Genomic DNA, 12,798 nt, shown 5'->3' on the forward strand with positions numbered 1-12,798 from the left:
TGAGAATCGAACCTAGTTATCATAATATGATAAGCAGCTAAGAGAAAATGCCTGCATATAAAATCGATATATAACATTAGGGACTTTGCTCTTATCAACTCATTGCAAATAAAATAGCATGAGAGTTTTCCCATTTCATTTCAAATCAGCCAGTCGTGGACTTAAAAAAGATTGTTACTGTAAATGCTTGGCTGTATTGCAGTTTATTATTGTGCCAGCAGAGGTCAACAAAGATTAAAGGTCGTAGCTGCCAAGAGTGCAGACCTTTAGATATGGATTTGTTGACATAAATACAACAAGAACATTTTAATTCCAGTGGACCTCAGTATTTTTTTATTCCCATCGTGAGGTGCCACAGCCGAGTGATCTTGGTAAGAAAAAGTTTTCATGGCTCCCCTATAAAAGTTAGTTTTTTCTAAATAATCCACATTTCAACTCGCATGACTTACTTTTCGTGCCTCCAACTCACCTGCAGGCTGTAACCCCTGATAAGAGGTAGGAAATGGATGCATGATTGACACAGTATACGGACGAATAATATTTTTACTAACATACTAAAAATCAATGTGTTAAAAAACATTTTCAATTCAACTTTCATCATTTGCGAACGTTGCTCTAACATCTGTATCAAACAAACAGATGGATGCGGTGACGCCCAATTGGAAGATTCGTGACTTTTATGAGGGAAAGCAGCAATAAAAGTCAAATGCTTTCTTTGTTACAAAGTTATGCCCTGCGGGTAATAATACATGAGTCACTCACAACGCAAACATGCACCAATCCCTGCCTGTCAATCTGCACGATTGCACCTTCAGCGCCAACAAGGATGAGACAAACCTGCAGAAAGATGGATGCCTCTGGATTTTCCAGGTTGAGTCACCTTGGCATGTTTTCTGCCAAGAACTCAAGTATGTTGTTGTGCTTTTTGAGTTTTCTACATGTATTAGAAACAGATAAGCTTTACTCATCCCCATATTAATTGTGACCTTTTTTTCCCCCGAGCAAAATGGGGATGAAAATAATAATTCATCCAATAAAATGCAAATGAACTCCAACTGTTGAATGACATAATAAAAATAAAAATAATATTTTTCTTGGCATGTTCTAAATTGCTAATGTTTAAAATGCAAAATTGACATTTAAGTCCAAATTTTTGTGTACAGTCCTAGTCTGGCGCAATGTGCAGTGCAAATCTGCACAGGGGCAAACTAGACTATGTTGTTGTATTTTCGCAGACCCAAACAAGCTGGTGCAGCGTGATTCTTTTTTTTTTTTTTTTTAAGGGTGTAAACAAAGCTGACTTGATTCCCTACCAATTGAAATGCTTCTTCTCATTCTCTTTAAATGCCCCACGCAAGGGGGACGCGCTCATAGTTCTTGACATGGCGGAAGAAAACTCTGGTTTGCTCGATCTCTGCGGCGGTTTGAGGCGTGCAAAGTCCATTTACAGGGAATTGCAAGCAGACCTCCACAGGCGGTTGATCTAAAGTGTAAAGGGAGATCACACATCTGAGAAATGGGCGCTTGGAGACAATATGTCTGTTCGCTAACCCTTACCAATAAGAGCTCATATCTGCGATATATTACTGCGAGATGAGATGATCGCCAAATGCAATAATTATTATTATTATTATTATTATTAATATTATTTAACATATTCACAGCTTTGGAGCTAGTAGCTTTCAAGTTCCCCCCCCCACACCTAACCAATGCCTTTATGGACAGAACAGGACAGAAACATGAAAACCGGCACCAAAGTAATAAATCAATCAATCAATAAATAATACTAAGTTGGTAGCATAGCCTATGGACTTGTTGAAAAAAAGTCTTGCATGCTGAAACATATGCAGCCACATTAAAATGTACAATTGAATTATTTATTTATTTCACTTGCTGCGCGCAGGACACAGTCTGACGTCATTGAAAAAAAGGCTCCACCCCAAATGAGGTTGCGTCGAGCCCTTCCCCTCTCCGACTTGTGCTCCCCCCCTTTTTTTCACCATTCACACTCTCCTGGATCATCATTGCACTTGTGATAGAAGTGCAAGAACCTCTTCTCACGGCGCTACTTTATGGTCGGACCCCAAACTGTCCTGCGCAAAGACCAGATCGGATGATGCGTTTTGCGTTCCAGCTGCTCAATGAAAGAAGAGACGCGCGAAAGGAGAGATGGGCATCTTTTCGGCACCTCCATTTACGCGGTCCTGCGCGGGGAAGCGTCCGTTCGCTGTGCTGCTAGTACCTGCGGTGGTTTTGGTTCTGACCCAATTCTGCCACGCTTTTAACCTGGACACAGAGAAACGCGTGGTTTTCGCCGGACCGCGGGGGAGTTACTTTGGATATTCTGTGGAGTTCTTCAGCAGGAACTCATCCGGGTTAGTCACAAATATTTCTCCAGCGTTTGAAAGCCAATCTGAAAAGTTAACAGCATTTATTATTGTTTCTTATAATCCATTTTTTTTCTTCCATCCTCTGACGTATAAATCAGTTTTTTTTAAATGCTATTCTTCATATATTGCAAAATGACTCATGAAACGTTTTCCTATATATTTTCCACTTAAACACTCATCATAACTGGATGGTAAAAGTTGATAGGAAACGTATGTCGTTTTTTTTTTTTGCACACACACGTGCGCCCCCCGTCGGCGCGTGCGCGCGCACCTGCACGCGCGCTCCATTCCAGATTCCAGTCCAAGAGTGATTGGAAACAGACATTGCACGCCTGTCTTGTGAGTAATGTTGTACTTAGAAGAGTGCTTGGAACGGCAGAGAAACGATTTAGGCTACTAACCTGCTTAACAAAGACATTTCACACTTCATTTAATTTTAGGAGGAAGAATGAGCGAAGGCAAAGTTCCAACAAGGTATTGGCAATATTGGCTACTCTGGTTTAGTACATCATCAGGATGATGAAATATTTCGGAGTTATTTTTGAGTTTGTGTCATTTTTTTTGTCTGAAAGGGCAGTTTGGCGCACAGATGTGGCGCACATGTGAGGATGTGATGAATATTTGGACACATGTTGAAACGAAAGCTTCTTTTAGCCGATTAAATCCCGCTTAAGGACGTTAGGGATTGTCAACATTAACAGACACGTCATGGAAACGCCCTCAGATGCTGTTTGGGACTAAATAAATGATGTCATGGCCTCTGGAGGCTCTTTATACACAATTGTTGATAGGAATCTTTAGTTTTTGTTTACTCTAACCTGGGGATAAAAAAAGAAGAAAAAAAAAGAAAAAAAGATCACAGCAGTTTTGTTAGCATTCCGTTTCATCGTGACACTGGATAACGTTTACGCAGCTAGCATTTCGGTGCTATTAACTGTTATCTTTTCACATAGCGGATTATGCTAACCTGAGGGTTCATAGCTAGAAAGTGAAGTTGATCTACTTTTGTTTATTTATTATTTCCCCGTGACCTCCGCCAGTTGACCCCGACGAACGAGCATGTCGAGATCGGAAGTGCAGAGTGCGGCCCTCATTTTGAGAGAACGCTGAATGAGAAATATTTGGTCCCGTTGCTTGGACATGGAATGATTCAGCTCGTGACAAGAGCAGCGTGACTCAAACCATTCTTGCGGCGTGGCAGGTAAACAAGACAACAGGAAGAGGCTGCTTTCCAGCCTGGGAATGTTTTCATTCCGCTAAAAGGAGGTTAAAGAGCTGCTTTCTGCTGAAGTCATGCATTCATGACCATCGCTAAACTGTTTAGCTCGTTTCCTGTTGAACACTATACCATTCTTTGTATACAATATCCAGCTCCTGTTTTTTTTTTAATTTTATGTCATTCTGTATTTTTGTGAAATATATTAACATATTGAAGTAGCAATAAAAGGAGGCAAGATTGACTCGATTGGGCAAGAAATGTACGTGTAAAAAAGCTTGAATTTCAGCATCTTCATTGGACAGAAATTCCGTCACATGTTAGTACTATAATTGTTGGGGTTAGCAATGTTTCATTAACAAAACAGACCCAAAAAAAATAATCAGTGATGAATGAATGAATGAAATTGTGTTCGTCTATCTGTTCATCTTTAGCCAGGCTACTTCCTGGTTCATGGAGGATTCTGTTTGGCTCCATTGACGCAGTGGAAATGTCATCATTCTATCCTCGTCTATCTTTTCATCTGTCCTGCTATTTACCGTTTTAATACTGATCATTTTGGCACCAAATTATCCTCTTTGGCATCGTACACATTTGATTTAATTGGAGTTCATTTAAAGTTCCTTTAATGCCACACATTTTTAATTAATGACCACCCCTTAATTGGAAAGCATGTACTGGGGGAATTCCAGTCGAAATGTCAAAATTTAGCAGTAATAACTTTAATAATAATGCATACATTTGTGAAGACTGGGGTCAAGTTGTATTTGATCATTTTAAAAATGTGCAGAATTTCACAAGTTACTTCATGTTAAAGAATAAATTGCTTTTAATATGAAAAGAAAAATGCACTGAGCTGTCACAAATGCAATTATGCCATCTAGTGGCAGAAAACTCACCTCAACACAAATCAGTATTACATCTTTTTAATTTGAACTAAATTTTATGACTTATTATGAAATTACTCTATCAATGACTAAAAGATTCGGCCATAATTCTATAGATGTGGAAAATCCATTTTCAACCATCATTTTTCTGAAAGGAGCTCCACCTTATTTTCTTCCAAGTGGACTGCGTCATTGTGCTTGCACCGTGACCGGCCACTGTCGGCAGAATTTCGACAGACCCAACACAATGAAGAGACGCATCAGCAGCTACCAATCACAGGAAAGCTGTTTTCCATATCTCAGCGAGAACAGCGAACCAATCGGAGCGGAACTTATTTACATATTGAATATTAATGAGAAAATGGCAGGTGTGGAAGATCAACTAAAATAGTTTGAAAATGGCATCATTATCATTTCCAAACCCAATAAAAAGTAAAATGTTGTAGCAGAATATTTTTTTTTTCAGTTTTCCGCTCCTCATAAATGAGGATGCCTTGAAGCTATCGAGCTTAAAATGTGTATTTGAAACGACTGCATTAGTATTGCTGCTCCTCTGGGAAGACGGTGGGAGGACAGACTCAGTCCGATCTCTGTTAATGTCATCAGCTACCATCATCTTAAGTTGCGCTATTCACTCTCAACCTTGACTTGAAGAAATTTAGTCTGGTAGCATTGAAATCTTTGCTGATTCGTAACATGGAATCATGTATGCATTATACATGCTGTGCTACGTAGGCCTATGAATAAATAGCCACCATTTTTTTTTTGCTGTATCTTTTTATTGGTTTTTACGATTGGCCATATAGCCCTGCGATTGGCTGGCAACCAGTACAGGGTGTACCCCCGCCTACTGCCCGAAGCCAGCTGGGATAGGCTCCAGCAACCCCCGCGACCCTTGTGAGGACAAGCGGTACAGAAAATGGATGGATGGATGGCCATATAGAACCTTACATGACCAAATTAACAGAAGTATTGGCCAGAAATCAGCATTCATATTACTTATTCAAGAATCTGCTTAATATACAGTGAGTTAATGTTTTTTTTCCCATCGTCTGGTTATAGGAAATCCAAGGAAAATCATGACTGATCGCCTGCCACATATCCAAATACAAATGGCAATGGAAATGACTCTGCCTTATGTGAGAGATTTTTCTTTGCCACAAGATGATTTTCTTCTTCCTTTCTGCTGTCCAGTGTGAGCATTTTGATTGGCGCTCCAAAAGCCAACACCACCCAGCCCGGAATCGCCGAGGGAGGGGCCGTCTTTCTGTGCCACCGGAGCCAAGCTAACTGCAGCATGATCAACTTTGACAAGCAAGGTAGAATGTTTCGTCAATTTAGACGGATGTCTACGTGACTTCACTTTATTTACCGCATGGAAAAGCGTTTACAGGATTAACACAATCACTTTTGCTGTTTTTATAAGTATAGCACAGCATTTTTCGCTAATGAATGGCCACGCCCACCTGTACAGTAAACTCAGTTGTGTGCAACCATCCATGCTATCATTTGAAGAGTGATGGCAGAAAAAGAGTTTGCTGCCCTTGTACTTGACCCGGGGGCCATTTAAAAGCCCCTAATCCAGTAGTTCTCTGTTTGCATAGAAACCAGGCCTTTGATGTCTCCAGTGTGTTTTGATAATGGCTGTTTGGCAACGGATTATGTTTGTTTCGACAGAACTGTGACTTCTAATTGGACTCTGACCGAGTATTGCGCTCAAATTAGGCTAGAAGTCGCCACAGGGCGAGAGGGACCCTTGAGGATCTGTGCTGCCCCCGCCCTTAAAAAGATAATCACCGCCATCGGAATGGCAGGAAGCGATAAAGGCCAACACTTGAGGATCACAGGGTCTCCCGTTAGTGTCGTCACTCATATAATATTGTATGTATGTAACATTTACTGTAATTACGAGATGAAGTGCAATTTCTGGAGAAATTGCGTGGGAATGCTGAATGCATGTGGAATCCTTATGAAGTAAATTGAGAGATAAATTATGAAATGATGACTTCCTGGTTACTGGACAATGCACTTTCCCAACTATGCCACCGAGCAGTATCAGACACCTGGTAATGATGATAAGTTATATGCATGGAAGCGGGCATGGAAAGTGATACTTAGAAAAAGTTCAATGTCAGTCCCAGTGAAAATAAATGGGGACAAGTTTATATTTAACGTTAAATTGTGTGAATATTGTAAGTAAAGTGGAATCAGACGATAATAACCACGGGAGGCGTGAAGTTTTTAAGCAAGTGGAAATTTGAAAAAGTGTAAATCGGAAGTATTAGTGGGAGTTGTTACACGGCAAAAAAGCGTGGAGAATAAAAATCACAATAAGCATTCCCACACTAAAGACATCGAAAACACATGTATATATAATTGTAATTAACATTACTACATAAATATCGCCTGTAATTGGCTGGCGAGCAGTACAACTTGCCTCTAGCCCAAAGTCAAAGTCATTTCCTGCAACTCAGAAAATGCATGGGTAAACATAACAATCACCAATATTATTAGCAGATGTAATATTGTTATTATTGGCTTCTCTTGAGCAACTACTACAGAGGTGAGAACAGCTTAGTAACATCCAGCATTATCTAAAATGACGGTTTACGTTTACTTAACCCTATAAAGCCAAACGTACATAAATACAAGACATTTTAAACCCTCTAGTTCATGAGTATAATATTTCCTGCCCCATTAAAACCCTGATGTATATGATCTGATACATGCATTGCACGGACAATCCATTAGAGGGCAGTATCACCCAGCTTATGGCTTTTCCAGTTATAATTGTACAGATTTAAAGCATTGTGACCGGATGTATCAAATATGACACAAGTCAATTTTTTTTGTTTGTTTGTTCGAAAGGACCAATAAATACTCTATTTACAAAAGAATCAGAATTTTCTCTCATATATTTCATGGTTCAGGCTTTATAGGGTTAATTAGAATAACAAGAAGATGTATACCACATTAATATAAGACCTACAAACGTGTGACGAAGCCATGGAAACACCAAATCAAATGCTGATAAAACACAACACCACTGATTTTAATTAATAATTTTTTTTTGTCAAAGTGATTTTAAATTGCTTTATTCTCTGTCTTTTTTCTTCAGGTGATCAGTATATTAATATAAATGATGTGAACACCCAAGTTGAGTTCAAGTCCCATCAGTGGTTTGGAGCAATTGTGCGTTCCCAAGGCAACAATATTCTGGTACGAATTGTCCCCCCCGAATCGTAACTGATCAAAAGGGTGCTCTGTATGAAAAAAAAAAGGCAAAACTGTTATTTTTGTCCAAAGTGCGTCTGTGTGTGTGTAAAAGTGTGTGTGCCTTTCAGGCTTGTGCTCCCAGGTATTACTGGAGGACCGAACATGACACACCATTCGCGGATATGACAGGAACTTGTTACCTCTCTGTGGACAGCCTCAAATCATTTGTGGAGTATGCTCCCTGTCGGACAGGTGAGGTACTGCAATGTCTGTAATTGTCAGTAAAGTGTAATTTAGTGATAAATGTGTTACCAATACTATATTGCTGTACAATGAAAACCTAAAATCTCTGACAAGGATGCAAACAAGGACCCAAATGCACGATTGACTTGTTTTTTTGAAAAAATTGACAGATTTATTGAGTCACCAACAGGGATTTGAAAGTATCAACAAAAATTCACAGCAAGAAAAGTAACAACTTAGGAATTCAGCAAAACTGGTCAAAACTAGGAAAGAGTAGCCACACAAATTCACAGCAAAAATTGAAGGAAAAGAAAATGTTTGGTAACCAAATAAACAAAAAAGCATATAGACTCTGAATCATGAAAAGGCTGACAAGCACAGGCAAGCCTTTTTATACACAGGGATGAGTCACAGGTGGAGACAATCAGCATGACGAGGAAACACATGGGCAGGAAGTAAAGCTTCTGAAACAAGAGGAAACGATTACTGCAAAATAAAAGGAAACATGACAACGTGAAAAACAGAACTAAAAACTGTGAACGTAACAAAGACGTGACAATCTCAACCTTTTGCTTTCGTTTCTGTGTTTTCTTACTTGCACTGTTAGACTTTACAGAACTCTCCTCCCCAGCCCAAACCCGCCCTATTCACTTTGAATTTGAAACTCGACCCCCACCGATTTATCATAATAACCCAAGTGCTCGCTACTTTAGATAATGAATAGGATGTTTTGAGAAGGTCGAGACAAAAAAAGGCATTACAGTATATCAGAGTTTGACCGATGTGAGAAGAAATAAATTAGCCATGAAACGATACATTTTGCTGAACCCAAATCCCAGTGCAAAGTTCTGACATCATCATAAGCGTTGTGTAAACGTGTCATTTCACACACACACACACAAAAGTGTTTTCTATCTTTTTGTGTTTTTCCCTGCAGAAAGACACGGACCTGCAGGACAGGGCTATTGTCAAGGAGGATTTAGTGCTGACTTCACCAAGGTAAAAGCAATATTTGTTATTCATCCCAAAGCCATTGTTGCCTTTTCACAGAAATAGTCAGTGGAGATCAAACTGTGCGGAACGGGGCTAGAAGAGTTTATTATGACTTTTGAAGAAAACTGGTTTCACACAAAATTCCTGCTCGTGCCTTTCAGGATGGAAGAGTGGTTCTTGGTGGACCAGGCAGCTTTTACTGGCAAGGTCAGCTCACATGAATGTGGATAACTTTTTATGAGAGAGAGTCTACTGAAAACAGATCATAAACTATTATCAATTGATAGTGAAGCAATTCATGCATCATTTAAATGCCAGATAGCACATTCTACCCTTATTATTATTTTTTTTTAGGTCAGCTGATATCAGCCATGCCAGATGAGATTGTTAAGGCCTACTACCCTTCATATTTTTTACTGTCGGTTGCCGGGCAGATTCAAACAGGACAGGTGCAGGGGAGCTATGACGACAGTTACTTGGGTAAGGTATTATTATTGTATTAAGTGTATAACCAATGTATTTGTACGACATATATATATATATATATATATATATATATATATATATATATATATATATATATATATATATATATATATATATATATATATTCTTCCCCTTTTCAAATGCGACTCATCTCACTACAGGTTTTTCCGTGGCTGGTGGCGAGTTCAGTGGGGATGACGAGGAAGGTGAGGGTTATGTTGACAGTGTAGAGTCTCAAAACACACATGGGTGTCGGGTTTGTTGACCCCCTCTGCTCTAAAAACCACTTAGTCTCCACACACATGACTGAGTATGTCTCCTGCAGTTTTGAAATGCGCGGGGAACGACATCATAAAAGTGTAAACATTGTTTCAGTCTTTCGTTATCAGTTCTAACCTTTTGCTACTCGCTGTCTCTGTTGTAGATTTCATCACAGGAGTTCCCAAAGGACTCATGCTGTATGGTTTAGTAAGGAGTACAAATACATTGATTCATTCAATTGATTTATTAAGAAACAACCATATGATTGATTAATTAGGCTTCATGAACAATGATTTGTAATCAATAACTGTCTCGTAGGTGTCCGTATTCAATGCGAGGGATCTGAAATCACTGCTCAACGTGACAGGAGAGCAAGTATGTACAATTTTGGCACAACTTGAGCAAGTTTCCATACTGCATGTCTTTCATATATCACACATTTGACAATAGTTTAAGGGGTTGGCATTTGCCCTGCATTAACCAACACTGACTCGTTCTTTTCTGATAGAGACCTTGTTATTAGTTTTCACGTTTACCGTGGGGTGCACCTTACCCAAATACACAAATCAGCTCTTTCAGGTCCCAGAACAAAATAAGCAGTTATGAAAATGGATGGAACTTTCTGCATAAATTGGTCCTAAAATGGAATCTGATATTCATCCAAAAAATCACAACAATCGACAAAGACAATCTGCTTAACCTTACACCACGTAAACAATTAAAATATGTTTTTACTGGACACACATCTGGGGGAAAAAAAAGTATGTGAACCCTTGGTTAATGGCTTCCCCAAGAGAGAAGAACTCATTGAAGTCAGGAAGCAGCCAACGTGAGTCCAACCAATGTGAGGACATTGGAGGTCCCAAACTTAAGACCATCTGTCTGCTAATTGAAGCTTAACAGAAGATGGGTGATGAAACAGGTCAATGACCGAAAGGACAGAAATAAATAAATACAATACAGTAGGTAGCTAGCGAGCTCGCTAGCTAGGTATGGGGTAGCAAGAGAGCTAGCTAGTGTTGACATTGTTAACATTTTTACTGTTTTACTTTATATTTTAACCATTTTGAATTTAGTTATAGCTGTGTAGGTGTGGGTATAATTGTGTTAACTCAGTATAGCTCAATGAATAGTATTGTCTATTGTATTCTTATCTGTCTCTCTCGCCTGAGAAGAGAAGGGCAACAAGTTTCTTTTTTATATTATCTAAAAGGGAGTATAGCCTAGTACCGGTCTCAGTCGGTCGAAGAGAGTCCAAGGACAGGCTGATGTATTATTGTTTAAATCTAATCTGATTTGTATTTATGGGAACTTCTGCCTTTCTGTGCTGAATGGGAGGGGAGAGGAGACTTTTCGTATTCACCCACTTTTCAATAAATAATGATGTGCAGGGGAAGAAGGGACACACAATCTGAACGGAACACGGTTTCAGTGTCTTCATTTTGTGTGATCAGAAGCTTCTGATTATAATTATAATACCTTTGCAAAGGGACTTCTTCACCAGAATCTCACCATTCAGTTAATTGAACACGCAAAGAGTAGAATACAAATATTGTCTACTCTAACACTAGGTAGGTAAGCAAGTAGGTAGCAAGAGAGCTAGCTAGCTAGCTAGGTAAGTAGGTACAGTAACTTGCTAGCTAGCTAGCTAGATAGAGAAATAGTGTTAAATGTGTGTGTTTCTTGACATTACAGCTACATCGGCGTTTTTTTCCCCCATTACAGTTACTATTTTGTAAGTGTAAAAAACCATGTGACCAAGCTAAAAGCGCGCGTGTATTTTCTGTGTGTGGGAGGTCACCAGCGGGTGTCATGAAGTGTCGGACTCAGCATGAACAGTGCTGAGTAAACTGTCGTAATGAACGATGTGCCGTCGGGGACGATGGACTCTCTGTGGGTGAATTTGCTGCTCTGTTGGCTCTTGGACTGAACTGTTAAAGTCAGCTGCAAAAATACCTCAAGCGGGAGCCCCCGTTGGCGGATGAAACCTCAGATTGTGTCTGTTGTTACGACCAGCTTTGAACTTAAGAGTTGTGGAATTTGAATTGCTTCGGTGTTGCGGACTGATCAAATGTTTGGTTTTAGTCACGGTGCAACTTTCTACTGTTGATAAGGCGAATATACAGTAATAGGTGCTTTCTTTCTTTGCAAGAAGTAATTGGAGGGGTTTTGGGCTAATTTAGGTCAAGTGGTGATTCTGATGTTTTTCTCACGTTGCTGCACTGATGGAAATGCAGCAAATGAACACCAGACAATGGAGGTTAATTAGTATTGAGGTCCTTGATATAACATACATTTGTTTGTCTTCAAATAATAGGAAATGCATCATTTTTGCGTCAATATTTTTTAGCCATCATTCCATTTTCTACTGCTTATGCTGTATAAGGTGTCGCCGAGCCGGAACCTGTCCCAGCTGACTTTAAGGAAGAGGTCAAGCTGATTTTTGAATAAGTGACAATAAACATTTACACACAATTACAAACAAAGCAAAACAAAAACATCTCATATTCAGACATTTGTGCCAACTCTTTACAGGAATTGGTGGTCAGTAGGAATTGGAAAACAGTGCTCACATAAAGTCTCAGAAGATTTGAACTTTGACCTTTGCCTATTTTATTTATACCACATGTGTTGCGACAGTAAGATAATATCTGGTGTTAAGGCTTTTGCCTTTCACTCGGGTCTCTAATCTGATTTGTGTGTAGAAATGCTACAAATCACCTTGAGTCGAATCACATAGGGATGTAATGTCATCCTGATTTATCACGTGTCGTATGAAATTGAAACAGGAGAGCGGAGTTAAATGAGTTGAAGAGTTTGAGGGCGCCCCGCCACCTTTCTTTTCTCATCATACAGAAGCTCGAAGATTGAGCTCCTTGAAAATGGAGAAGTGGGCACCCCGGTGGGATTATAGAATTGAGAGATTTAAAGGGAAGCCTCTTGCGTTGAGGTTTGGAGGGTACAAAAGAGAGAACATGGAAAGAAAATAAAGAGATCTATGCAGAGTGATGTAATTAGAGACTAACTGAGTCTTGTTTTTAATGCCTTCCAGATGGGGTCCTACTTTGGCTATGCAGTGGCAGCCGCCGACATCAACAACGACGGG

General features: G+C 39.5%; 1 protein-coding gene across 2 annotated transcripts in view; it reads left to right on the forward strand.

Moving 5' to 3' along the window:
* Positions 1 to 2,007: 2,007 nt before the first annotated feature.
* LOC147167657 (integrin alpha-5-like) overlaps positions 2,008 to 12,798 on the forward strand; it is a 32,770-nt gene continuing 21,979 nt past the window's right edge. The window contains exons 1-12 of one of the 2 annotated variants that reach the window (XM_086087166.1): positions 2,690 to 2,729; positions 2,831 to 2,864; positions 5,688 to 5,812; positions 7,612 to 7,712; positions 7,838 to 7,961; positions 8,890 to 8,951; positions 9,107 to 9,152; positions 9,300 to 9,425; positions 9,593 to 9,637; positions 9,856 to 9,899; positions 10,011 to 10,067; positions 12,745 to 12,797. In XM_086087166.1, the coding sequence (XP_085943292.1) occupies positions 2,839 to 2,864; positions 5,688 to 5,812; positions 7,612 to 7,712; positions 7,838 to 7,961; positions 8,890 to 8,951; positions 9,107 to 9,152; positions 9,300 to 9,425; positions 9,593 to 9,637; positions 9,856 to 9,899; positions 10,011 to 10,067; positions 12,745 to 12,797 (809 nt within the window). In that variant the 5' untranslated portion in view covers positions 2,690 to 2,729; positions 2,831 to 2,838. Of the gene's footprint in view, positions 2,376 to 2,689; positions 2,730 to 2,830; positions 2,865 to 5,687; positions 5,813 to 7,611; positions 7,713 to 7,837; positions 7,962 to 8,889; positions 8,952 to 9,106; positions 9,153 to 9,299; positions 9,426 to 9,592; positions 9,638 to 9,855; positions 9,900 to 10,010; positions 10,068 to 12,744; position 12,798 lie in introns of those variants that run through there. The other variant, XM_086087165.1, reaches the window with a different exon arrangement.

The sequence above is a fragment of the Leptonotus elevatus genome, chromosome 10, assembly GCF_054856555.1.
Source record: "Leptonotus elevatus isolate MCC_2025b chromosome 10, RoL_Lele_1.0, whole genome shotgun sequence".
NCBI lineage: Eukaryota > Metazoa > Chordata > Actinopteri > Syngnathiformes > Syngnathidae > Leptonotus > Leptonotus elevatus.